Source organism: Ornithorhynchus anatinus, chromosome 9, assembly GCF_004115215.2.
Source record: "Ornithorhynchus anatinus isolate Pmale09 chromosome 9, mOrnAna1.pri.v4, whole genome shotgun sequence".
Lineage (NCBI taxonomy): Eukaryota > Metazoa > Chordata > Mammalia > Monotremata > Ornithorhynchidae > Ornithorhynchus > Ornithorhynchus anatinus.
In genome coordinates this window covers 31,683,470-31,707,053 of record NC_041736.1, presented here as the reverse complement: position 1 = coordinate 31,707,053, position 23,584 = coordinate 31,683,470, and the positions used below count along the sequence as shown (strand labels likewise).

Genomic DNA, 23,584 nt, shown 5'->3' with positions numbered 1-23,584 from the left:
TTCCCTCGTACTCAGGGTTGGCCGGAAGGTGTAATAATATTACCGATCCGTGAAACGCGGTATTCTGCACAGAAATCCTCCCGAGGGAAGGATATCTTCAACAGCACTGTCAATTTTCCAACGTTTCAATAGCTGGGTGAGTGGGCTACCGGATATGTTTATGCGGTCCAAAATGACCTACGTATTTCTGATACGCCTACAGAAACCAGAATGAAAGGGTCCCCGGCACTACACCGAACAACAACATCTCGCATTTAAACTTTTCGAAGGATTTGTCTGTTAACCGATAGAGTCATTACTTGCCCGGGATTGATCGGTTTTCCAGTCCGATCACGGTCCCGCCACTCAGGAACAAACACGCTCGACTTCATTGTGAATCTAGCTTTCCGAGCACATCTTAAAACATTCTGCGATACAGCCTCCACGGGATTCTTCTTCGACAGCACTGACAGTAAATGTACGGGCCGTCTATTTCTGGAACCGTCAAAATAACGTAACAGATGTCCGGTGGACGATAATAAAACACCTTTCGAGCAAGGGATTACAAAACACTACCCAAGGTACGAACCGGCAGGGTACAGACTGTTGCTTCAAAACTGTTTACTTCAGACGGTCGGCGGCAGTTTCAGCTTTATTTTTATATTTAACCAAGATTATTTTCAATCCAACATTACTAGGTAATGTGCTCCAAAAAGCGATTGTAATTCCGGAGGTCCAGTCCAGTTAAGTGGGATTTTCCATACGATCCAGTCCCTCAAACTGTAGAAAGCTGTTCCGACCTGATACCTAGGAAAGAAGATACACATAGTTTATGGGGAGTTTAAGTTTCCAACGGCTACCGTTAAATCGATACCCTGGCTAAGACGATAAGCATTTTTTTTTTTCCTATTATACTTCAAACCTCAAGTGAAAAAGAACGACAGCAGTTTATTGCCGACTCTACTAATACGGCAAGGATTCCAGGTTGGCGTTCCGGAGTTTCCGAGGCGGGTCAGAGGATATAGGGAGGCAGGCAGGGAAGTGGCGGGTGGGAATGAGTTCCCCCAGCAAGGTTGGCTCTCTCCTCGGTTCTTCGAGATCTAGTCTTCCAAGGGCTCTCTCGCATCCACCTTTAACTAATTCCACCTTTCCCAGTGGCCAGTGGCCCCCGGCGCTGTCCTCTCGGGGCTTCTGACGTTTCTGAATCCCGAAAGTGGTCACGGGTTCGAATCCCCGCCTCTGCCACTTGGCAGCTGTGTGACTGTGGGCGAGTCACTTCACTTCTCTGGGCCTCGGTTCCCTCATCTGGAAAATGGGGACTAACCGTGAGCCTCACGTGGGACGACCTGATTACCCTGTACCTACCCCGGCGCTTAGAACGGCGCTCTGCACATAGTAAGCGCTCAACAAATACCAAGATTACTACTTTCCCGATGACGTCAAGTTGCCCCCGTCCTCATCGCCGCTCAACTTTTTTTCATTTTCCCTCCCCCTAGGCCTCCGTGGTCGCCTCCCCTTCTTCTAAGACTCTTCCGCTACCATCTGGTGGGGCCAGTTGCCACGTATACAAATGCCGCAATAGAACAAATGCTTCCGAAAATCATTCTCCTATTTCTCTGCAATGAGATCATCTGATTTTATAACACCAGAGAGCCACTGCTCTCTCCCATTACAGAGCTTTCAAGAAGCACAATATGTGTTTCAAAGGCTTTCCCTTTTCTGCAGAGCCTCAGTAGGTCAGTGCCTTAAAAACACAACCGCGACCCTACTTAATGCCATCTCGGCCACACAAACACACACAGAAGTGGTGTACTTTTGCGAAATGAGTACACACCAAGGTCTCTCTCCTCAGGGTTGGTTTTTTATGTTTTGTTTCTATGGTACTTGTTAAGCGCTTACTCTGGGCCGGGCACTATACCGAGCGCTCGGGAGATACAAGCTTATCAGGTCGGACACGGTCCGCGGCCCGCGTGGGGTTCACAGCCTCACTGCCCATTTTACAGATGAGGTAACAGAAACAGAGAGTCGAGTGACCTGTCAAAGGTCACAACGGCCGACGCGCGGTGGAGTCCTGCGCTCTACTGATTAGGCCGCGTCGCTTCTCATTTGACAGTTCCCGCCAGTGGTGTGACCTGCTTTGCGGGGCGATATAGTTTTTCGCGCCGCCATTAAAGGCCTAGAATCCAGTGGGTTGTGGGTGTTGGGAGGTCCGGTCGACACACAACTGACACTCGCCAACAGGAATCATCACGGACCACGGCTGGTATCTTGAATTTTCTTTCCCTCTGCCCAAATGACAATCGAGTCAAATCAACCTAAACCCCGCTGGCTAAATTAGGTCTCGCTCTGCTTCTCATGCCACCGCGGGAGGGAATCCCACTCACACATCACACGAGGTGTCCGTAGAGTTGCGACTCCGTGTTTGAAGACCACGGGCAGTAACGCGATTAGAACCATTCATTTAGGAGTCACGACACGAAAGACGGCAGAAAAACCAAGCCAAATGTTTTAAATGGGAGACTTCTTTGTCACTTTTCTCCTAGACGATCTACCACCGCCCTCTTCATAAAAACACGATTGCAGCTTCAAAGCTACCAGCCACCTCCCCGATCCTGCCCGCGTTTCCTATTCGACTTCTATCCCAATCTAGCTAGTGCTGTCGGTTTTTTTTTTTTAATCACCTCCTGCCAAGAAGCTTCGGCCGGCACGGACGGTCTTTTCTCAGCTTCCCCCCGTCCGATCCGTCACCGCCAAAACGCAGTTCCGGACCCACTCATCTCCAGAAAGTATTCCCTGTCCACTAGCGTAGTTTCCCTTTCTTTCACCCCTTGGGAACGTAGCACGGCCGGGCGGAGAGAGAGTAGGACAGAGTGGGGGGACCCGGGCTCGGATCTCGGCTCCGTCGCGTGCCTCCCGTGTGACTCTGTTCGGTCCATTTTTTCCCGCTCTTCAGCGGTCCCCATCCACCTCCCCGTCAGACAGAAACGCCTCACCGTTGGCTTTAAAGCACTGGATCATCTTGCCCCCTACTTACCACCACGCTGATTTCCTAGGACCACCTAGCCCACACACTTCGCTCCGCTAAAAGCCAACCTACTCCCTGTACCTCAACGTCGCCCGTCTCACTGCCGGACCCTCGCCCGACATCCTGTCTCCGGCCTGGAACTCCCTCCCCCATCACGTCCGACAGACGATCGCCCTCCCCGTCTTCGAGAGCGCAACTCCTCCGAGAGGCCTTCCCCGACTAAGCCTTCGTTTCCCCTACTTCCTCTCCCTTCTGCGTGGCCATCGTGCGTGGATCTGTACCCTTTATTCACCCCAACCTCAGTCCCGCGGTACTTACGTACACAGTCATGATTTAATAATAATAATGTTGGTATTTGTAAGCGCTTACTCCGTGCAGAGCACTGTTCCAAGCGCTTGGGTAGATACAGGGGAATGAGGTCGTCCCACGTGAGGCTCACCGTCTTCACCCCCATTTTACAGATGAGGGAACTGAGGCACAGAGAAGCGAAGTGACTCGCCCACAGTCCCACAGCTGAGAAGGGGCAGAGTCGGGATTTAGTTGAATGTCTTTCTCCCCATTCTAGACGGTAAGCTCCTCGTGGGCAGGGAACACGTCTACCAACTCTGCTACGGTGTACGCACCCGAGTACAGTGGTCCGCTTGTCCCCGTGGCTTTCCAAGCGCTTAGCACAGTGCTCTGCCCACAGTAAGCGCTCAGTAAATACGACTGAATGAATGCTCAAAGGAAGTGCTCGGAAAATAGGATCGATGGATTGATTTGGGGCAAGTGACTTCTCTTTTCTGGGCCCCAGTTTAGTCATCTGTAAATGGGGGATTAAATACCCGTTTTCCCGCGATCTGATCTCTTTATGTCGTCACTATGCTTGGCTCGAGTCGGCCTGCAGCAATTCCGTAAGTACCGTTAGTCCGAGGCATTCTTTAATTGGTGACCTACTGCTATATCCCAATGAGTACTGTCGAGTGCTTTCAGGAAAATACAGTTTTATGTCAAAGACTTCTACCTGAAGTACTGTCCCGAAGGAAATGATGTGAAGTCCATTCATGCATTTCCAAGACTCAAGAAAAGCAAATGTGTTTTGTGAGAAAAGTACAATATAGTCCACGTGAGTGTACTTAAATCGCAACCGATGAGAAAATATTACGCGTTTAAACGATTAATGTTAACCTCCGTATAACCTTTAAAGGAGCAGAATTTCCTGCATCAAAAATAAACCTTTACCGATCGGATGCCCGCCGCAGGCCAGAGACGTCAACGCTCGTTATTCTGACTGCCAGCCTTCGGCCCCTCTGCTGTCCCGATGATCCGGCTCCAGATATGTGGGCAAATACGGACCGTACGACTGTGCAAGGAGACGAACGATAAAATGGATGGGCCAGATCGGCTCAGCGGAGGTCCAATCGTCATCCCCTCCCCCCCGCCGCCTTCCTGGTTTCCGAGTCACCGCGGGGCAGAGTGTGGGTGGGTCTTTCAACCATTTTTCCGCCCCGATCTTTCCCATCTACAATCGCCTCTTTCGTACTATGCCCAAGGCTTCGCGGGACGGTGAGAACCCACCAGCTAGAAGGAACGGCGTAAAAGGCGGTCCGGCCCAGCTGCGGATTCCGTATCACGGCACCGGGTAAGGCTGCGCGGCCGGCCGAAGAAGGGCTTCCGCGGGTGGGATCCGGATGCTTCCCTGATTCGGGAGAGGTCTCTTCCCCATCAGAGCGGCGCATGACAAGGAGGGAAGGGGCGTCGCGGGCAGACGACGGCCGCGATCGGGTCCCCCGAATCCATCCAGGGGAAGAAGGATGCTCTAGGGCCGCGGTGCTGGCCGCTGAAATAACCGCCCTGCCAGCGTGTGCCGCGATCTGATGCTCCCGTGGCTTCCCAGCTCTGCCCTGTCAAGTTGCGGGGAGGGCAATTTTTTGATCCCGTTGGCCTTCCTGTGGGGCAAAGAGGGGCTTCTTGTTTCATACCTCGCTTTTACAAGAAAATACCATCCTCAGCGGTAATCTACCAATGGCCGAGGGCGGCGTGTTGGCTAGTTGCCGTCGCTCTCCCGTGACGCTGCCCTGCCGTTCTGTCCCGTTCTCCCTTCCGGCCGCCTCGCGAAGCATCTCACCGGGCCCGGGAGGACCGAATGGGAAAGCACGGAGGACTCAGCGCATGCCACCACCTCCTTCCTGGCAGGAGGAAGTGCCTTTCTCGCAACCAGATGCCAAAACGGCAAGAGAATCTCCTGCACTCTTACGCGGTTAGCTCAACAGGTTCGGTTGCCTCCTGCCCGCCCCGGTCGGCAAAACGGGGCTTGGGAAGGAGGCAGAAAAGGTGGACAGCTGAATTTTCCCGGACGAACTACACACGAGCGCAAGCGACTCTCTCTCCAAGACACTCGCTCTAACCATTATCAGTGTCATCTTCCAACTGAAGGACGCCTACTATGATTCCAGTCTCCGACTTTTATATTCTCCTGCTCCGCCTCTACAGAGATGAGCTGACGCCGCATTCGGCTGACCGTGAGACAGGCAGGACCAACGTCAGTACTTTGATTTTTATCTTGAGTCCATCCCGAAAATTGTCCTGAAGAGAACAGGCTCCCATTATGATCATTATTATTATTATTCGATATGCTCTTACTACGTGCCAACCACCGTTCTGGGTGCTGAGTTAGAAGATAATCAAGATGGACCCAATAATAATAATAAGGTCGGCATTTAAGCGCTTACTATGTGCAGAGCACTGTTCTAAGCGCTGGGGTAGACACAGGGGAATCAGGTGGTCCCACGTGGGGCTCACGGTCTTCATCCCCAGTTTACAGATGAGGGAACCGAGGCACAGAGAAGTGAAGTGACTCGCCCACGGTCCCACGGCCGACAGGTGGCCGAGCCGGGAGTCGAACCCATGACCTCTGCCTCCAAAGCCCGGGCTCTTTCCACTGAGCCGCGCTGCTTCTCTCGATCGCCATCGCGCACGGGGCTCCTAATCTAAAGCCAAATTCTGCGGAGCTAATTTCCCCTAGAAACAACTGCTATAAATGGGAGGACGGTTCCTAACCCAAAGTCGAGTACCTCGTTTTTAACCACAATCAGAGAAGCAGCGTGGCCTAGCGGTTAGGCCCGCGAGTCGAAAGGACCCGGGTCCTCATCCCAGCTCTGCCACTTGCTTGCTGGGTGGCCTCGAGCAAGTCACTTCACTTCTCCGCGCCTCAGTTGCCTCATCTGTATAATGGGGACCGTGAGCCCACGTGGGACCGGGACTGCGTCCAACCTGCCTACCTTGTACCTGCCCCAGCGCTTAATACAGCACCTGGCACCTGGGAAGGGCTTAACAACTACCATTTAAGAAATTACCCAATTACACGGGTCACGTAGCCACGTTGATGGATCTTCCTTGAACCGCGGAGGTTCTCCGATAGGGTAGCTTGATGGGAAATAAAACCGCTGTGAGCCGGAATGGGTAAACCACAGATGGCGTGCCCCAAAATCACCCTTTTAAGGACCCGGTGAAAGAAAATCTCTCACGACGCGGAGCGGCAGCAGTTAGTTTCCAAAGACGGATCGGTGTGACACGCGGCCATCGGAAATGATCAGCCTCTCCGGGAGTGAAAGCGTCGAGGAGGCCGGGACGCCAGGAGGGAGAAATGAAATGGCAACTAACCGCTAAGAACGGCGTGTGATACTGCAGCCCGAGCACACGTCAAGGAAGTGACGGTCGTACTTTAGTCCCTGGGGACTCGGGCCCACGCTGGGAGAAGCAGCGTGGCTCAGTGGAAAGAGCCTGGGCTCGGGAGTCACAGGTCATGGGTCCGAATCCCGGCTCCGCCGCTTGTCCGCTGAACGACTGTGGGCAAGTCACTTCACTTCTCTGGGCCTCAGTGACCTCATCTGGAAAATGGGGATCGAGACCGTGAGTCTCGTGTGGGACAACCCGATGACCCTGTATCTCCCCCAGCGCTTAGAACAGCGCTCTGCACATAGTAAGCGCTTAACGAATACCAACGTTATTATTATTATTATTATTAAAATCTCACTTTCGGTATCACTATTTTTGAGCCCAAAAGTCTGCCTCCCTCACACGCCCCCATGTATACATAAAAATAATAATAATGTTGGTTTTCGTTAACATAATATATAATATATACACACACACACTCTGTGGAGAACGTGGTAACAGACCGTGGAATATACAAGATAAAAGATGCGGTCCCCACTCTCAAGGAGCTACGATTTAACGGAAGAGATAGTAGTTAGAGACAAATAAAAATACACCGGTTAAAAGTGAGCTAACTTATGCATCACAGATGCCGGTGAATACATTAATGAACTCATACAGACAAGGAAGCTGATGGGTTTGGCATTAACAGGAAGGGGGGGTGACGAATTCATTACCTATAATAATGTTGGCATCTGTTAAGCGCTTACTATGTGCCGAGCACCGCTCTAAGCGCTGGGGTAGACACAGGGGAGTCAGGTTCCCCCACGAGGGGCTCACGGTCTTCATCCCCATGTTACAGATGAGGTCACCGAGGCACCGAGAAGTGAAGTGACTTGCCCAAAGTCACACGGCTGACAAGCGGCCGAGCCGGCATTCGAACCCGTGGCCTCTGACTCCCACGCCCGGGCTCTTTCCACTGAGCCGCGCTGCTTCCCTAACTATGGCGTGTGTTAAACGTTTACTACCTACCAGGCACCGGATTAAGCCCGGGGGTAGATAAAAGATCATTCTTTCGGACGCGGTCCCTGCCCGACATCGGACTCACACTCTAAACTGGAGGGAGGAGGGTTTAATCCCGTTCTGCAGTCGAGGAAACTGAGGTGCAGGGAAGCCGGCGGGCAAGTTGGGGGAACTGGACCTAGAACCCGGGTCCTCTGGCTCCCGGGCCCGTGCTCGTTTACTAGGCCACAGTGTTTCCCATGCAGGCAAACCTGCATACTCAAAATCTACCCATCCTGAGCCAAATATCTGCAGCCAATTGAGGGTCAGGTATTTCATTCATTGGAAAGTATTTACTGAGCGCTTACTATGTGCAGAGCACTGTACTAAGCGCTTGGAATGGCGACAGACGGAGACGGTCCCCGCCCTCTGACGGGCTTTCGGTGCGCCTGGGTGGGAGACCTGGCCAAAGCTTCTGTGAGCCTAGGAAAAGACGGGTTGTCCTTCGTTAGGGAGGGGGAAATAAGTAGGGAGAAAACGGGTGGGCCTCCCGTGGGCGAGGGCTCCCCGAATGACGCCCCATCTCCTGAGCGCTCCCCAAGTCATCCCCGGCCCTGCCGGGACCCTGGAGCGGATCGGGAGAAGCGCAGTCACACTTGGAAAAGGAATATCTTTTACTTGGTTTCTGAGATACGGCTTGCTCCCCAGCGTCGGCAAAACCTTTCCCCGAAGTGGGCCCTTACGCCCCGCGAAGTGGCCTGGCCTAATGGCCTAATGCGAAGCGGAGGTCTTGGGTTCGAATACGGGCTCCACCGCTCGTCAGCCGTGTGACCGTGGGCAAGTCACTTCGCTTCTCTGTGCCTCAGTGACCTCATCTGTAAAACGGGGATGAAGACCGGGAGCCCCACGCGGGACGACCCGATTCCCTTGCGTCTACCCCGGCGCTTGGAACGGTGCTCTGCACGCGGTAAGCGCTTAACGACCACCGACATTACTGATGGGGAGACCACGGGTCCCGGGGGTCCGAGAACCTGGGTTCTGATCTTCACCTTGCCACTTACCGCCCGCGCGCCGTTCGACGAGGCATTTAACTTCTCCGTGCCTCGGCTTCCTCATCTGAAAAACGGGGAACAGATGCCTGTTCCCTCCCCTCCCGTAGCCCACGAACTCCAAGTGGGACAGGGACTCCATCCAACCGGGTTGTTCTGAATCTACTCCAGTGCTCGCTACAGTGCTTTTCACGGAGTAAGCGATTAGCAAACATCGCGGATGCCGTTATTATCGCGGCGTGGCTCAGTGGGAAGAGCCCGGGCTCGGGAGTCGGAGGTCATGGGTTCGAATCCCGGCCCTGCCACCGGTCAGCCGTCTGCCTGTGGGCGAGTCACTTCACTGGGCCTCGGTTCCCTCATCTGGAAAATGGGGATTGACGGTGAGCCTCGCGTGGGGCGACCCGACGACCCCGTATCTCCCCCGGCGCTCAGAACAGTGCTCGGCACGTAGTAAGCGCTTAACAAATACCAACATCATTAACGTTGTCATCATCATCATCTGGGCCAGCCTCCCGTTACAACGGGGAACGGGCAGAGCCCACGCCAGTTCCAGATCTGTCCGTCTGGAGTTGGCTGAGAAAATTCGCGGATACAAGTTGGGCCAGGTGAGGAGGAGTAAGCTTCCTGTGGGCAGGGAATACGTCTACCAACTCCGCTGTATCGTGCTCTCCCGGGCATTCAGTACAGTGCTCCGCAAAAAGGAGCGCTCAGTAGATATGATTGGTTGATTTGAGTCACAGACAGGTGAAGAGTCTGTTGAGCGCAGGTGCAAGATCGGGTGATTTCATCAACAGTAGCCTTCGACGGAAGATTATGACGACGGTAAGGAGGCTGTGATGTCTCTTGCGGAAGTGATGATTGTGATGTCCAAGAATTACATGGGAGGTTCTATTACCACTAGATTTAATGAAGCGCCTGATTCCCTTTCACGACCTATAACCTAGAGAAGCAGCGCGGCTCAGTGGAAAGAGCCCGGGCTTCGGAGTCAGAGGTCATGGGTTCGACTCCCGGCCCTGCCACTTGGCAGCCGTGTGACCGTGGGCGAGTCACTTCACTTCTCTGGGCCTCGGTGACCTCATCTGTCAAATGGGGATTACCGGCGAGCCTCACGTGGGACGACCTGATGGCCCTGCCTCTGCCCCGGCGCTTAGAACGGTGCTCGGCACATAGTGAGCGCTTAACAAATACCCCCGTGAGGCTCACGGGTAATCCCCATTTGACAGATGAGGTAACTGAGGCACAGAGAAGTCAAGCGACATCATTATTATTATTATTATTATTATTATTAAGGACGACGGAGGCTGTAGGTGGAGTAGTAAATTCAGCAAAGGCCCCGGACGGATATTCACCCCCACCCCAAAGCCCTGGCAAACGCATTTTACACTCGATTATTTCCCTATTTGGAATATATTTCAATGTCTGTCTGCCCCTGTCTGGCATTTCCTAAATGCTAACTACGTGCTCAGCATTGTTCAGAGCACCGGTGTAGATATAAGGCTACGAGTCTGGACCCAGGCCCTGTCCCACGTGGGCTCACAGTCTAGGTAGGTTCTAAGTTTCCTGTGGGCAGACATCGCACCTACCCATTCTACTGTACTGTACCCCCAAGCTTAGCACACAAAAGCACTCAATAAACATCGCTGATCGATCTGGATGAAGCAGATCAAAAGTATAAAATTAAGATCACCTGATGCCAGACGTAGATGAACTACTTCAAGAAATGTAGGCTTCTCTACAGAAAAGATAATCATTCGTAATCTACAAAATTTCAAATAGGATACGGATGGAAAAACTGCATTTTACTCCAATTTAATCCAAGCATAAAAGTGGCTAAAAAAGAGGGGGAGATGGGGAGATGGGTGTGGAGAACTGCCGTTGAGACCCGATCTAAATCATATCTAGAGCATCCGTATGACCGTTCCAGACTGTACCACGATCCGTATCATCGCATTTTTGGCATGTTTCAAAGGGCTAAACCACTGGAATATTTGGGGGAATTTTGTTCTGAAAGATATTTTTTTTTTACCTAAGAGGTTATCGGGACCTACCGGTGCCCTAGGACGAATGCAGCGGCCTAAAAAATGCAAGAAAGAACGTTAAAGGCTTCTGTTCACGGCTCCAATAATAAAAGCACATTATATATCTCCATGCCCCGGATTCCACATTTATAAAACAGGGACCGAATACCCGTTCTTCCCTTGAGGATCCGGGGCTGTGCAACCCGACCGCCTTGTATCTACCCCAGCACTTAGAACAGTTCTTGATGCAAAGTAAGCGCTTACCAAATACACCGATAATAATGAACCCATTTTTCTCTCTCCACTGAAATTTACGACGGAAACCCTTTCGTTGTTGTGACCGGGCCAGATACACTTACCTCTCTCTAACGTGAAGGAGAATGTCTCACGAGAACCTGCGACATTTGTTTGGTTTACTGAACCAAAATCGTGGAGAGGAAAACACTAAATTCAAAGTCAACCAAACTATTCTGCACCCTTAGCGTAACACACTTATTACTAGTTCTTGCTCTTCTAAACAAGCCCCCGCTACTCCCACCGACCGACCCTCTCTGTAGTTTTCACCATCACTTGCACCATTTTCTAAGAACTACTTAGACAACCGTAGCTGTACGTGCAGCCAGAGACACGAGACTTGATTTTCAGACCGCTCACGTCCCTAGTCAAAAGCCTAAAAAGCGATGCTATGTGAATTAATTTCTCCCGTAGTCCACACTGTCTATATGTAGGAAAAGTTTCCAAAGAAATAACTTACAAAAGAGAATTACCTGCACGTGTTAGAAAGGGGTCTCCAATCCGTAGGAACCTACAACATCAATTAACAGAAAATCAATTCATTCTGATTGAAGGGCACTAGGCAAATTAATGCTACACTTGACATTTTTTCGAAGTTTTCAAATTCTTTTCTCAATCGATTGATAGAGTTGAATGAGGTAGGATGAGATGAGGAATTACTAATTAGGTACATACCAGGAGTACCTCCTGATTATCTGCACCTAAACGTGTGATTATATAATTATACCCAACATCATCATCGTGGAAACTCGAGTGTTTTTCCTCTATACCTTCAAGTCTCTTCAACTACGAGAGCATTTACCATCACAGAAATGGCGGCGTTAGCCCCGTTCACAGGTAGACAAAATACAGTTCTCAAAAAAACTATGAAGGAAAAAAAGGAAATCAAACTGAAGAACTGTTGGCCCCACCCACGCCTCCCCCTGCCGCCAAAAGAAGAAGTCCCCGAAAAACAAAAACAACCCACCTTTCTCTCTAGCCAATCCAACCACTGGGTGGCAAAGAGGAGAGGTAACGGGAAAAGAAATTCGGTTCAACAACTGATCTCTAGGGAACTTAAAAGACACAAGCTTTTCTTAATTCACCCCTTTGGACCGAGAGGTTCAAATGTGTTGGCAGCCTTTGTTAGTGACCTCGGCCGGCAGCATTTTCTTCAGTTATGCCCAAATTACGCACGGGGACGGAGTCGAATTCCCACTAGTGCATTCTTCCCCGGCACTTAGTACGATGTTCTGCACACGACACGCTCACGCACATAAATATCAGTAGTCTAAATAGCGATAGCATCGCTGAGAATTACACCGTTAAAACTTTTACTTGCCCGTAGCATTCCCCCGCGCCCTGGACTTGTAGGGCCTCGCTAATTTGATTTACGCAGTTTAATCGTATGCCCGACTATAGTATCATAACCTCCAACCTGCCTAGACTCCTTCTGTATTTAACGCTCTAACAGGACCGACTTTCCAAAACAAAAACAGGCTGCTGAACGTCTACCAGGCTCTAGATCAAAGCATTTTACTCACCCTCGGTCCATTCTTTCGATGCCGTTTCTTCCTCGACATCGAAGGCCGTCGTTTCGGTCTCGGGGTCACTCATATTGAACGCCTCCCATCGTTCTCCGGACGGGGGGTCTTCCTTGGAATTTTCACGGCTACTGATTTCACACTTCGAATCATCGCAGGGTTCCAGACTCCCAGCTCCTTCACAGGACGCCACTTCCGAGGCGCTTCCGGACTCGTGTTTTCTATGATGCGTTTTCCTCTGTGCGCTTACGCTTCCGAAATGCAACCGTTCACTGGAGCAGTTCTCCCGGACATCCTCCTGTTGGATTTTAAAAATCCCCGGCCGTGGAGGTTCCTTCTCGGAGCACGGCGAGAGTCCGTTTTCATCGGGACTGTACCTTCCCTCGAATAACCGCCTAAAACCTTTAGTCTTCGGATCACGAGGCACTTCAGAAGGCTGACGGCCAACCACAAGATCCGCGGAATAAACCGCGTGACCAGCCGCGACTAACCTCTCGGCTACGCTGCTCCGCTCGTGCGAAACGTCTACTTGCAGTTTCATTCCTAAATTATATCCCCTCATCTGGAAAGTCAGGTTTGGTTTACTCAGAAGACCTCGAAAGAGAACTCTGGCTTCTTCGCTCCAACGTTTACCCATGGCAGGCACCACACCGTATAAGGCGCAGGGATAAGTCAATCGCGGTAAATACCTAAGTCCCCTGGGCACCACCTTAAGATGAGCCAGATCCGAGCGAGGGATGCACGCAAAAAATCCATAGTCGATGAATACGAGTTCCACAGACTTATCTGAGACTTTAGAAATTTCTACCCTATTCCACTGATCGAAACATCCGAACCTGATCAAGCCACTGGAACCGGTAACCACCAGGTCCTGAGGCAAAGTCGGTAAATCCGGGGGTAAGTCAGACAGCATCGTAAACAGCGCTCTCATGGTGTCAAACGAGTCTTCTAGTTGAATCCAAAAGTCGGATGGGTCGAAAACAACAGTCACAAACCCTAGATATCGCTCGCCCCTTTGGAGCCCGGCCCACTTAACTGAATTTCCGCTGACAGACGTGACAAGTATCTCGGGATCCCCGGGCGGGGCCTTCGCGGAACGGCGATTTTTGCTTTTTCCATCTGGAGAAATAGAATTTGAGTATTCCAAAAGCGACTTATCGTTGACCAAAATGTCCACTTCCCAGGCAGTGTCAACATACCTGAGGAAAAGGATTTTGACTTCAGAGCGAGCCAATACGCCCAGGTCAAATGCCTTTCCCGAACCCGCCATCCAAACCCATTTACAAGGCACGGCCTGTCTTGGAATAGTCCTACCCTCACTACTGAGTTCCTTTGCATCCTTCAGAGGCACTACTTCAAAGGTACCGCGGTCAATAAAAAAAACAAGCATTTTCTCTTTACTGAAGTCCCTGTTCTTCACCGTTGCCCGATACCACTTCAGTGTTTCTTCAGATTTCGCCAAACACTCCAGGCCCACTTCGATCTCTTCCGCGGCCAGCGGACGGCCGTCCTCGGCTTCTCTAGCAACCCACGATGTCAAATCGGCTGCCACCTGGGCATTTTTGGTTAATCTGACGTAGAAGTTTCCCCCTAATTTTGAAACCTGAAGAACCTGGGCCATCTCTGACTGTCCAGGCTTTATCTCTTCCCTGGGAATCTTCCCCAATTTCGAAGGTTTAAGAGCTGGAGCGGCCGCGCGGGTTTCTGCTCCTTCCCCCACTCTCCTACCCGTGACCGGGCCGGCTCCTTTCGACGCCGTGTTCTGACGTTCGGAGCCCGCTATCCATTCCCTAAGGTCATCGGTGACGGACTTCCCGTCGTAAAAAATATCGACTTCCCACTTTTGCGCGTGCTCTCGCAAAAATTCGCAGGTGAGTAGTCTGTCGTTGACTTTTGCAGAAAAGTACGCCGAAGCTTCGCCGCTGCACAGTTCACTGAACTCATCGCCCTCTACCCCGCTAAGGACAGAATGGATACTAAGCCTGGGCACAGCTAAAAACTTGCCCGGAAGCGTGTGGATTTGGGAGACGTTTACGATCGCCTTGTTGCCGTAGTCAATGAATTCCACCTCGAAGGATTCCCCCGTCACAACCCGACTGATGACCGCTCTGTACCAGGCGTTGTCCTCTGCGTATTCTGCCGCGACAAGGTCTCCCGCCTCAAGCCCGACCACCGACTTCTCCTGCCCCGTGTCCATCGCTCCGTCGTTGAGTTCTTCGGCCAGTTTAAGGATCAACGGCTCATGCTCTGCGAGATGAATATAGAAACTCGACGGACCATCGGCGGTGGAGACGTACGCTTCGACTTTGGCGTTCCGGTTGACGTCAGGTTGAGGAAGGGCGGAGTACTTGGGTCGGGCGACGCCCCTCGCCTCCGGCGGGGCCGAGCGGCGCTCGCCAGCCGTGAGGCGTTCCGTCGAAACCCAGGTAGATTTTTCCCCGGTCCCATCGGAATCGGGCTCTCCGGCAGAACCGGATTCAGTCCGCGGATGCCCACGTCTCGGCCGCCACTGAGCCTCCCGCCGACTGGCCGGGTTTCCCGAGTCGGGCTTACTTTTATCCAAGCCTGCCGTCGCCCGCAGGGGTTGAAAACGCGCCGCGTTGGGACCTATTGCGTGATCTACCGTTTCTGCAAAACCACTGGGAGGGTCAGTCCGACTCCCTTCACCGGACAACCGGTTGAACATCTCGTCCCCTGAATCAACGATTTTACATCCCCTCGGCCCCGCGTTCGCATCCTCTCTTGCATCACGCCTTCCTGGGGTGGACGACCGAGAGCCACTCAGCGCCCGACGGGAGCCCCCGCGCTCTTGGAAACGAAGCACGGACTGAATTTTCTGATTCAGGAGCTGATGCCCATCGAAGAGTTCTAAGCCGAGCCGGCCATCCGAATCCTTTGCCACCACGACGGCTCTGAGCGGCTTTCCCAAAAAATTATCCGAAAACCAGACGCTGAGTTCCACCGGGATGGCCGCTGGGCTGAGGCTGGTCAGGTAGCATCTGATGGCTTGCATGGGGGTGAAGAGCAACTCTAGGCAGTCCCCGGAAATGGGAATCAATTTGTCTCTTTCTACTATCTGCTCGTTTCCAAAATCCACGAAAAACACTAGCAAATAAGAGGAGTTTATTGGGGTCGCCAAAGCGCGGTACGGAAGACCATCCGCGAGATATCTAGCGACGCACAGCCTCGGGCCGTCACCGTCCCATCCCGGTCCACCCGGGTGGTCGCCGAGCTCCGCGATCTTTCGGGCAATCGTGTCTAAGTTCCCGCTGTTCCTTTTAAGCTGACAGTAAAATTTCCGGGGGCTACAAATGTGGGACAGATACACCTCCTCCTCGCTTCCAAGTTTTATGCCGAAGGAAGAGAACGAGTAGCTGCACAGATCGGCCGGCGACGGAAGGGGGACGGAAGATACACTCTGCTCGGCATGGCCGCGGCTTATAAGAAATTCTCGCACGTTCACAAACGGGGTCTGCAGATCCACTACGTTACACAAGTGGCCCGGCCGCACACGAAGCAAGCTGACGACGGTACACGTCAAGACGGCACTGGTAGAAACGAAGTCACCGAAGTCTACGCACGCCTCTTTGGTCCATTTCAACGACTCTGTGCTTACGGGGGCAATTAAATTAAGACTGCAGGTGAATGCCTGGCCCTCCAAAATCAGAAAGTCTGGATTCATAGCACGGAGGTCAGTCAACGGAACCCTTTCGCGGTTCCCACGGTCCACCAACACCACATCCACCTCTCCCTCGGTCACCGGCGCCGTAACGGCTGCTCGGTACCAGAGTCCGTCCTGAGCACTCTTGGCAACGCAGGCCACCTCTCCGATCTGATAGGGATCGGGATGAACGCCATAATAACCTTGGATTCTTCTCATCAGTAACATCAGCTCGGGTACCCGGCTCAGAAGCTGGCACGAAAAATCTCCGGGGGAACAGAAATGGGAGCATCTGACGTCCATGACCGTTCCCGGTTCGAACGCCAACACTTTATAGGGATACAAAGGCTCGTTTTCCCCCCGGGACTGTGCAGAGCTTCTGGGAGAACAATCCACCGAACTCGAGGAAGGCCCGCCTGGGAACTCCGGGAGGGGAGAGGTGTTTTCCTCTGCCGCGTCCGAACCGCGCTTTCTACCCGCGGATCGCACGCCGGTACTATCGCTCCGGGAGGTGGCTGACCTTTCCTGGCTAAATGAACGTTTTGGGGGTTCCGGCTCGAACCCGGATTTCGCGTAATCGTTTTCACCTTCCGGCGCGCACTCGGACTTTACCTCCCAATACTCCGCGTATCCGGCCTCCACCATAAGCGTGACGGCGCTGACAACCTCTGAGGTTCCCGGGCACCGTACGTCGACAACGTACCTGTCGTCCTTCTTCGCGACAACCTGGAGCAGCAGCGTCCGGTTGAACACGGCGGCTCTGAAGAAGTCCGTCGCGTTCTTCACCCACACGTCTTCGACGGGAAACGCGTGGGCCAGGGAACAGCACATGGCCAGCGCGGGTAATTCACACAGCTCCGGCGGCAACACTTTCACCTCGTAGAACGGTACCGACTCGGTATTTCCAAAATCCAGAAAATAAACGTCAGCCTTGCAGCCGACGACGCCGGTGACCACCGCTCGGTAGAAATGCCTATCCTTGACGTACCGCGCACAACACAGTGACCCCGGCTCCGGCTTCTCGAGAAGCAGCTCCTCGTCTCCACGGGAGTCATAAAGGTCCGCGATCTTTTTCATTAAATCTCGGAACTCGTTTTGATGGCTATCGGTCCGAACCCAGAAATTGGAAGGATTCAACACGTACTCTACAAAAGCCACGTGAGTGGAGCCAACCTTCATCTCTACCGTCTTCAGATGGAGACCGAATTCCACTAAGCTGTCTTTCTCAGGCCTTGACCAGTAGGCATTTCCAAAGAAACGGTCCACGGGGATCTTCCCCGGGTCACGGAGCGCGCTGACTCCCAGAGCGTCGGTGGGCTTTCCATCGGCCTCCCGGAGACTCAGCGCTACGCACCGATTCTCCCGCCGGAGACGCTCGGACCCTCTCGGGACGTCTCGCCGGCGCAACGTCACGAAACCCAGACGGTCGTCACCGAACCCATCGACGCAAAGGGCCACGACCCGTCCTAGCAGGGCTTGCTTCAGTAGGGTCAGCTGCAAACGTACCGTGTCCCCGGTGGGATCGCGGAGGCAGGACAGGGAACACGGAAACGAAAACAAGGGCGCCGAAAGGAACTCCCGTTTCAGTTTCTCGACGTGGTCTGAGGGCACCGTCTCGCCGCTACCAAAATCCGGGAACCATATCTTCACTTGATCGTTCGGTAAGAGCCGCTGCAGGATCCCTCTCTGCCACTGCCCGTTCCTTCTCTTCGCAGCACAGAGGACCCCGAAGGTGTCACGCGACGGACCGCTTCCCCTACCGGCCGCCTCGTAATGCGAAGTCATGGCCGCGGTCAACGCTTCCAGCTCCGGTAGCCACCGGAGCAGCTGACAGTGAAACCTGGCCGGACTTTTGGCAGAAATCACCCTCGCGCTCATTCCGACGCCGACGGACAAACGTGGCCAGAGACCGGAGGGGATGTGCCGGGACTCGGGCAAAACCCCGTCGCCGCTCGGCGAAGTCTGAGGCGGCGGGTAGCTCCGCCGCGACCAACCCGGCGCTCGCTCACGACGGGAATCTTCCGACAGCTCCACGATCAGGCGGAAGGAATCCCCGTCCGCCGGCCTCCCCAACTTCAGTTCAAGAACGTGGGCGCTGATTTGGGGGACCTCGAAGAGAACGATCTGACGGGGCGAAAGGGCTTGCGCGTGGCCCTTCACCTGCAGGCCTACCAGTGACCTGAAGAAACTGACGGCCTTGGGGGACCACCTCTCCCCCGCTGGGAGGACGTTGGCGAAAACGCCAACGGCCATCTTCGGAGGGAGCCGAAACAGGTCGCCGTGGGCAGAGGCCAGCCGGGCTCCGCTGACTTTCAGCTCTTTTCCACAATCGACGAGAACCACCTTATAGAGCTCGTTGACCTTCTCCACCACCCGGCCTCTGTGCCAATCCCCCGACCCCTCCTCTTCGACCAAACACCGTTCTCCAATACCGACGCCGACTTGCGTTTTGGGGACGTGCTGGATTTCGCTTTGCAATATGTGGTAGTCCAACTCGCGTTCGGGTCTGCACCTCCCCCGAAACTTCACTAAAACTTCCTGAGGGACACACTCTACGTGACATATCCTCAGATCCATCTCTGAAAGATCCGGCGGCGGAGGCGCGGAATCCATGTCTGCGAAGCGAAAAATAAGAAACGAAAAGAAACCCGATCAGCTTTTCCGTCAGAAGTCGGTCGTTCTCATCGGCCGTTCGCATCGCATTCAACCGTCCTCGATGAGAGGCGGAGTGGCCGGGGGGCGAAAACACAGGACCGGGGGTTGGGAGCTTGGAAGCCCTCAACCCCCTCGCCCCCGCCCGCCTCGCTGCTCTCCCGCGACAACCCGGCCCGCACGCTGCGCCCCTCCAACGCCGACCTTCTCCCTCTTCCTCCACCTCGTCTATCTCGCCGCCGACCTCTCGCCCGCATCTCACCTCCGGCCCGGAACGCTCTCCCTCCTCAAGTCCGACAACCACCCTCCCCCGCTTCCAAACCTTACCATCTGCTCCGCGAGGCCTTCCCTGACCAAGTCCCCCTTTCCTCTTCTCTCCCTCCCTTCTGCATCACCCTGGCTCGCTCCCTTTATTCGTTCGATCGCATCTACCGAGCGCCCACTACGCGCGGAGCGCCGTACCAGGCGCTCGGGACGTACGGTTCGGCAACAGGTCGAGACGATCCCCGCCCGGCGACGGGCTCTCACTTTCGGCCGTCCCTCCTCCCAGCTCCACGGCACTGACGGACATATCTGTCATTCATTTATATCAACGTCCGTCTCCCCCTCCAGACCGTTCCATTTCGACTCGCCGCCGTCGTTCCCGTCCGTCCGTCTCCCCCCGATCAGACCGTGAGCCCGTCGAAGGGCGGGGACCGTCTCCGTCGGGGGCCGGACTGTCCATTCCGAGCGCTTAGCACGGCGCTCTGCACATGGTGAGCGCTCGATGAATACTAGCGAATGAATCGAGTGACTGGACCGTAAGCTCGAGGTGGGCAGAGGTGTCTGCTCGGTGTCACAGTGCACCCTCTCGAGCGCTTAGCACTACGGGCGCTCGATAAACGCAACCGACCGAACGATACACCGAGGCGGCGGGGCTCGGCGGAAAGAGCCCGGGCTCGGGAGTCGGGGGTCGTGGGTTCTGATCCCGGCTCCGCCGCCTCTCAGCTGCGTGACTCTGGGCGGGTCTCTTAACCTCGCTGTGCTTCAGTGACCTCATCTGTCAAAGGGGGATGAACCAAGTGGGATGACCTGATTACCCTGTATCCGCCCCAGCGCTCAGGACAGCGCTGGGCACGTAGTAAGCGCTCAACAGATACCGTCACGATGAACGACTGGGTTCTGACTCCGGCTCCGCCACCTGCCCGTGGCGCCTCCGCATTTCTCTGGGCCCCGGTTCCCTCCGGTGGAAAACGGGGACCGAACAGCCGTCCTCCCTCCCCTTTAGGCCGTAAAAACGCTCTCCGAGAGGGGGGCTTCCGATCGTCTCTCAACGGCGGACGACTACGCGACTCCCCTAGGAGCCGGAAGCGTCTCCCTCTCCCGGGCGGCCCCGTCGGCCCTCTCCTCCGCCTCGCCGAGGACGCCCCCATCCCGACGCGCCTCGTACAGCCCCACGGGTCGCCGAGATGCGGCCGGCGGCCGGCCCCCCCCCCCCCCCGCCCCCCCGAAACCCCGCGACCGCGCCCTGAGCCGCGGGGAACCCGGTCGGGCACGGTCCCCGACGCACGTGGGGCCCGCGGTCTCCGGGGGAGGGAGGGAAGGTACCCCGTCCCCCTCCGAGAGCCGAGAAAGACGAAAAGGAGGGCAGGCGAGCGACTTGCCCGAGGTCACACGGCAGGCAGGTGGCAGAGCCGTGGACGAGAACTCTCGAGGGGCAATCGAGACCCTACGCTCACCGTGGGCGGGGACCGTGACTGCCGTATCGTTGTACGCAGCGCCCGGGACAGTGAACGCTCGATAAATACGGCCGACCGATCGGCCCAGGGTACAGAGAAGCGCACTCTGGCAAACCTTGAAGCGGAGAAGCAGAGAGAGGACGGGCCCGGGAGCCGGAGGATACGGGTTCTAATCCCGGCTCCCCCGCCCGTCTGCCGCGTGACCTCACACGGGTCACTTGGCGTCTCCGCGCCCGTCCGACCTCATCCGTAACACGGGGGTTAAGACGCGTGAGCCCCGGGAGCGACGCACGCTGAGCACCGAAACTAAGTGTTCAAAAAATGTTTTAAAAACCAGGTTCTTTGACGCCCAGTGCCACCCCGCTCCCGCAGCGAACAAATCAACGGACACGACTCGCGGAGCGACCGATCACGGAGCAGGAAGGGCAGGGGCCGCGCGGGAGGGGACGCGACGGGGCCGGGGAAGACCGAGGCCACCCCGGGGAGCTGAGGACCGGAGGCTCAGGCCGGGCCGGGGGAGACCGAGGCCGCGCCGGGGCGGCCGAGCGCCGGACGCTCGGGCGGGCCGGGGGAGACCGAGGCCGCTCCGGGGGGGTCGGGCGGGCTGGGGGAACCCGAGGCGGCGACGGAGAGGCCGGGCGCGGGAGGCTCGGGCGAGCTAAGGGGAAACTGAGGCCGCGCTGGGGCGGCTGAGCCCCGGAGGCTCGGGCGGAGCTAATAACGTTGGTATTTGTTAAGCGCTTACTATGTGCCGAGCACTGTTCTAAGCGCTGGGGTAGACATAGGGGAATCAGGTTGTCCCACGTGGGGCTCACAGTCTTAATCCCCATTTTACAGATGAGGGAACTGAGGCGCGGAGAAGTGAAGTGACTCGCCCACAGTCACACAGCCGACAAGTGGCAGAGCTGGGATTCGAACTCATGAGCCCTGACTCCAAAGCCCGTGCTCTTTCCACTGAGCCACGCTGCTAGGGGAAACCGAGGCAGAGCCGGAGAAGCCGAGGGCCGGAGGCTCGGGCGAGCCGGGGGAAACTCAGGCCAAGCTGGGGAGGCTGAGGGTTGGACGCTCGGGCGCGCTAGGGGAAACTGAGGAAGAGAGATTGGGCCCTGGAGGTTTGGGCGGGCCAGAGGGGAAACCGAGGCCGCGCTGGAGAAGCTGAGGGCCGGAGGCTTGGGCGAGACCGGGGGAAACTGAGGCCGCGCTGGAGAGTCTGAGGGCCGGAGGCTTGGGCGGGCCGGGGGAAACCGAGGCCGGGCCGGGGAGGTGGGGCGGGCTAAGGGGAGACCGAGGCCGGGCCGGGGAGGTGGGGCGGGCTAGGGGAGACTGAGGCCGCGCTGGAGAATCTGAGGGCCGGAGGCTTGGGCGGGCTGGGGGAAACTGAGGCCGGGCCGGGGAGGTGGGGCAGGCTAAGGGGAAACTGAGGCAGCGCTGGAGAATCTGAGGGCCGGAGGCTTGGGCGGGATAGGGGAAACTGAGGCCGGGCCGGGGAGGTGGGGCGGGCTAGGGGAAACTGAGGCAGCGCTGGAGAATCTGAGGGCTAGAGCCTTGGGCGGGCTGGGGGAAACTGAGGCCGGGCCGGGAGGTGGGGCGGGCTAGGGGAAACTGAGGCAGCGCTGGAGAATCTGAGGGCTAGAGGCTTGGGCGGGCCGGGGGAAACTGAGGCCGGGCCGGGGAGGTGGGGCGGGCTAGGGGAAACTGAGGCCGCGCTGGAGAATCTGAGGGCCGGAGGCTTGGGCGGGATAGGGGAAACTGAGGCCGGGCCGGGGAGGTGGGGCGGGCTAGGGGAAACTGAGGCAGCGCTGGAGAATCTGAGGGCTAGAGCCTTGGGCGGGCTGGGGGAAACTGAGGCCGGGCCGGGAGGTGGGGCGGGCTAGGGGAAACTGAGGCAGCGCTGGAGAATCTGAGGGCTAGAGGCTTGGGCGGGCCGGGGGAAACTGAGGCCGGGCCGGGGAGGTGGGGCGGGCTAGGGGAAACTGAGGCAGCGCTGGAGAATCTGAGGGCCGGAGGCTTGGGCGGGATAGGGGAAACTGAGGCCGGGCCGGGGAGGTGGGGCGGGCTAGGGGAAACTGAGGCAGCGCTGGAGAATCTGAGGGCTAGAGCCTTGGGCGGGCTGGGGGAAACTGAGGCCGGGCCGGGAGGTGGGGCGGGCTAGGGGAAACTGAGGCAGCGCTGGAGAATCTGAGGGCTAGAGGCTTGGGCGGGCCAGGGGAAACTGAGGCCGGGCCGGGGAGGTGGGGCGCGCTAGGGGGAAACTGAGGCAGCGCTGGAGAGGCTGGGCGCTGGAAGGTCGGGCGGGGCCGGGGGAAACTGAGGTCTGGGGGAAAGGGGGGGGGGGGGGTCGTTCCCCCGACACTTACTCAACAGGCCGCCGGGCCGCACGGACCCGCGCGGACCCGCGCACCCAGCGCCCGCCCACCACGGCGCAGGCGCACAACGGGCCGGGGGCGGGGCCGGGGGGCGGGGACGAGCTCCGCGGGCGCCGGCGCAGGCGCAGAACGGGCCGGGGGTGGGGGGGGGAGGGCGAACCGCGGGGGCGAGCTCCGCGGGCGCAGGCGCAGAACGGGGCGGGGGCGCGGACGAGCTCCGCGGGCGCGGACGCAGGCGCACAACGGGGCGACTGCGCGGCGGGGGGCGGGGGAGCGGCTCGGTGCGCAGGCGCGTGCGCGCCGCCTCCCGCGGGAGGGCGGGGCCCGCGGGGAAGCCGCTCACCCGGGAGACGAACGAGGATGGGGCTGCCCTGACCGCCATCGGCTCCAGGATTTCTTAAGCGTTTACTGTGTGCCACATACCGTGTCAAGTGCCGGGGGGATGATAATAATAATAATAACGTCGGTGTTCGTGAAGCGCTTACCGTGCGCCAAGTACTGTGTTAAGTGCGGGGGTAATGACAATACTAATAACGTCGGTGTTTCTTAAGCGCTTACTATGCGCCAAATACTGTTAAGTGCGGGGGGGTAATGATAATAATAATGATGTCGGTATTTCTTAAGCGCTTACCGTGTGCCAAGTGCCGTGTTAAGTGCCGGG

General features: G+C 56.1%; 1 protein-coding gene across 5 annotated transcripts; it reads right to left on the bottom strand.

The window, feature by feature from the left end:
* Positions 1-597: 597 nt before the first annotated feature.
* TDRD15 (tudor domain containing 15) lies at positions 598-22,973 on the bottom strand. Of its 5 annotated transcripts, none has more exons than XM_039913036.1 (5): positions 22,915-22,973; positions 12,527-18,802; positions 11,477-11,514; positions 10,740-10,765; positions 723-786 (listed from the first exon to the last, which is right to left on the bottom strand). In XM_039913036.1, the coding sequence occupies exons 2-3, from the start codon at positions 18,798-18,800 to the stop codon at positions 11,486-11,488; spliced, it is 6,303 nt and encodes a 2,100-aa protein (XP_039768970.1). In that variant the 5' UTR covers positions 18,801-18,802; positions 22,915-22,973; the 3' UTR covers positions 723-786; positions 10,740-10,765; positions 11,477-11,485. The 5 variants fall into 5 exon arrangements, 4 of the variants coding, with proteins under 4 accessions (XP_028927885.1, XP_039768971.1, XP_039768970.1 ...); XR_005660331.1 differs by having other exon boundaries at positions 743-786; positions 10,718-10,765; XM_029072052.2 differs by lacking the exon at positions 10,740-10,765 and having other exon boundaries at positions 598-786.
* Between the last annotated feature and the right edge of the window lie 611 nt (positions 22,974-23,584).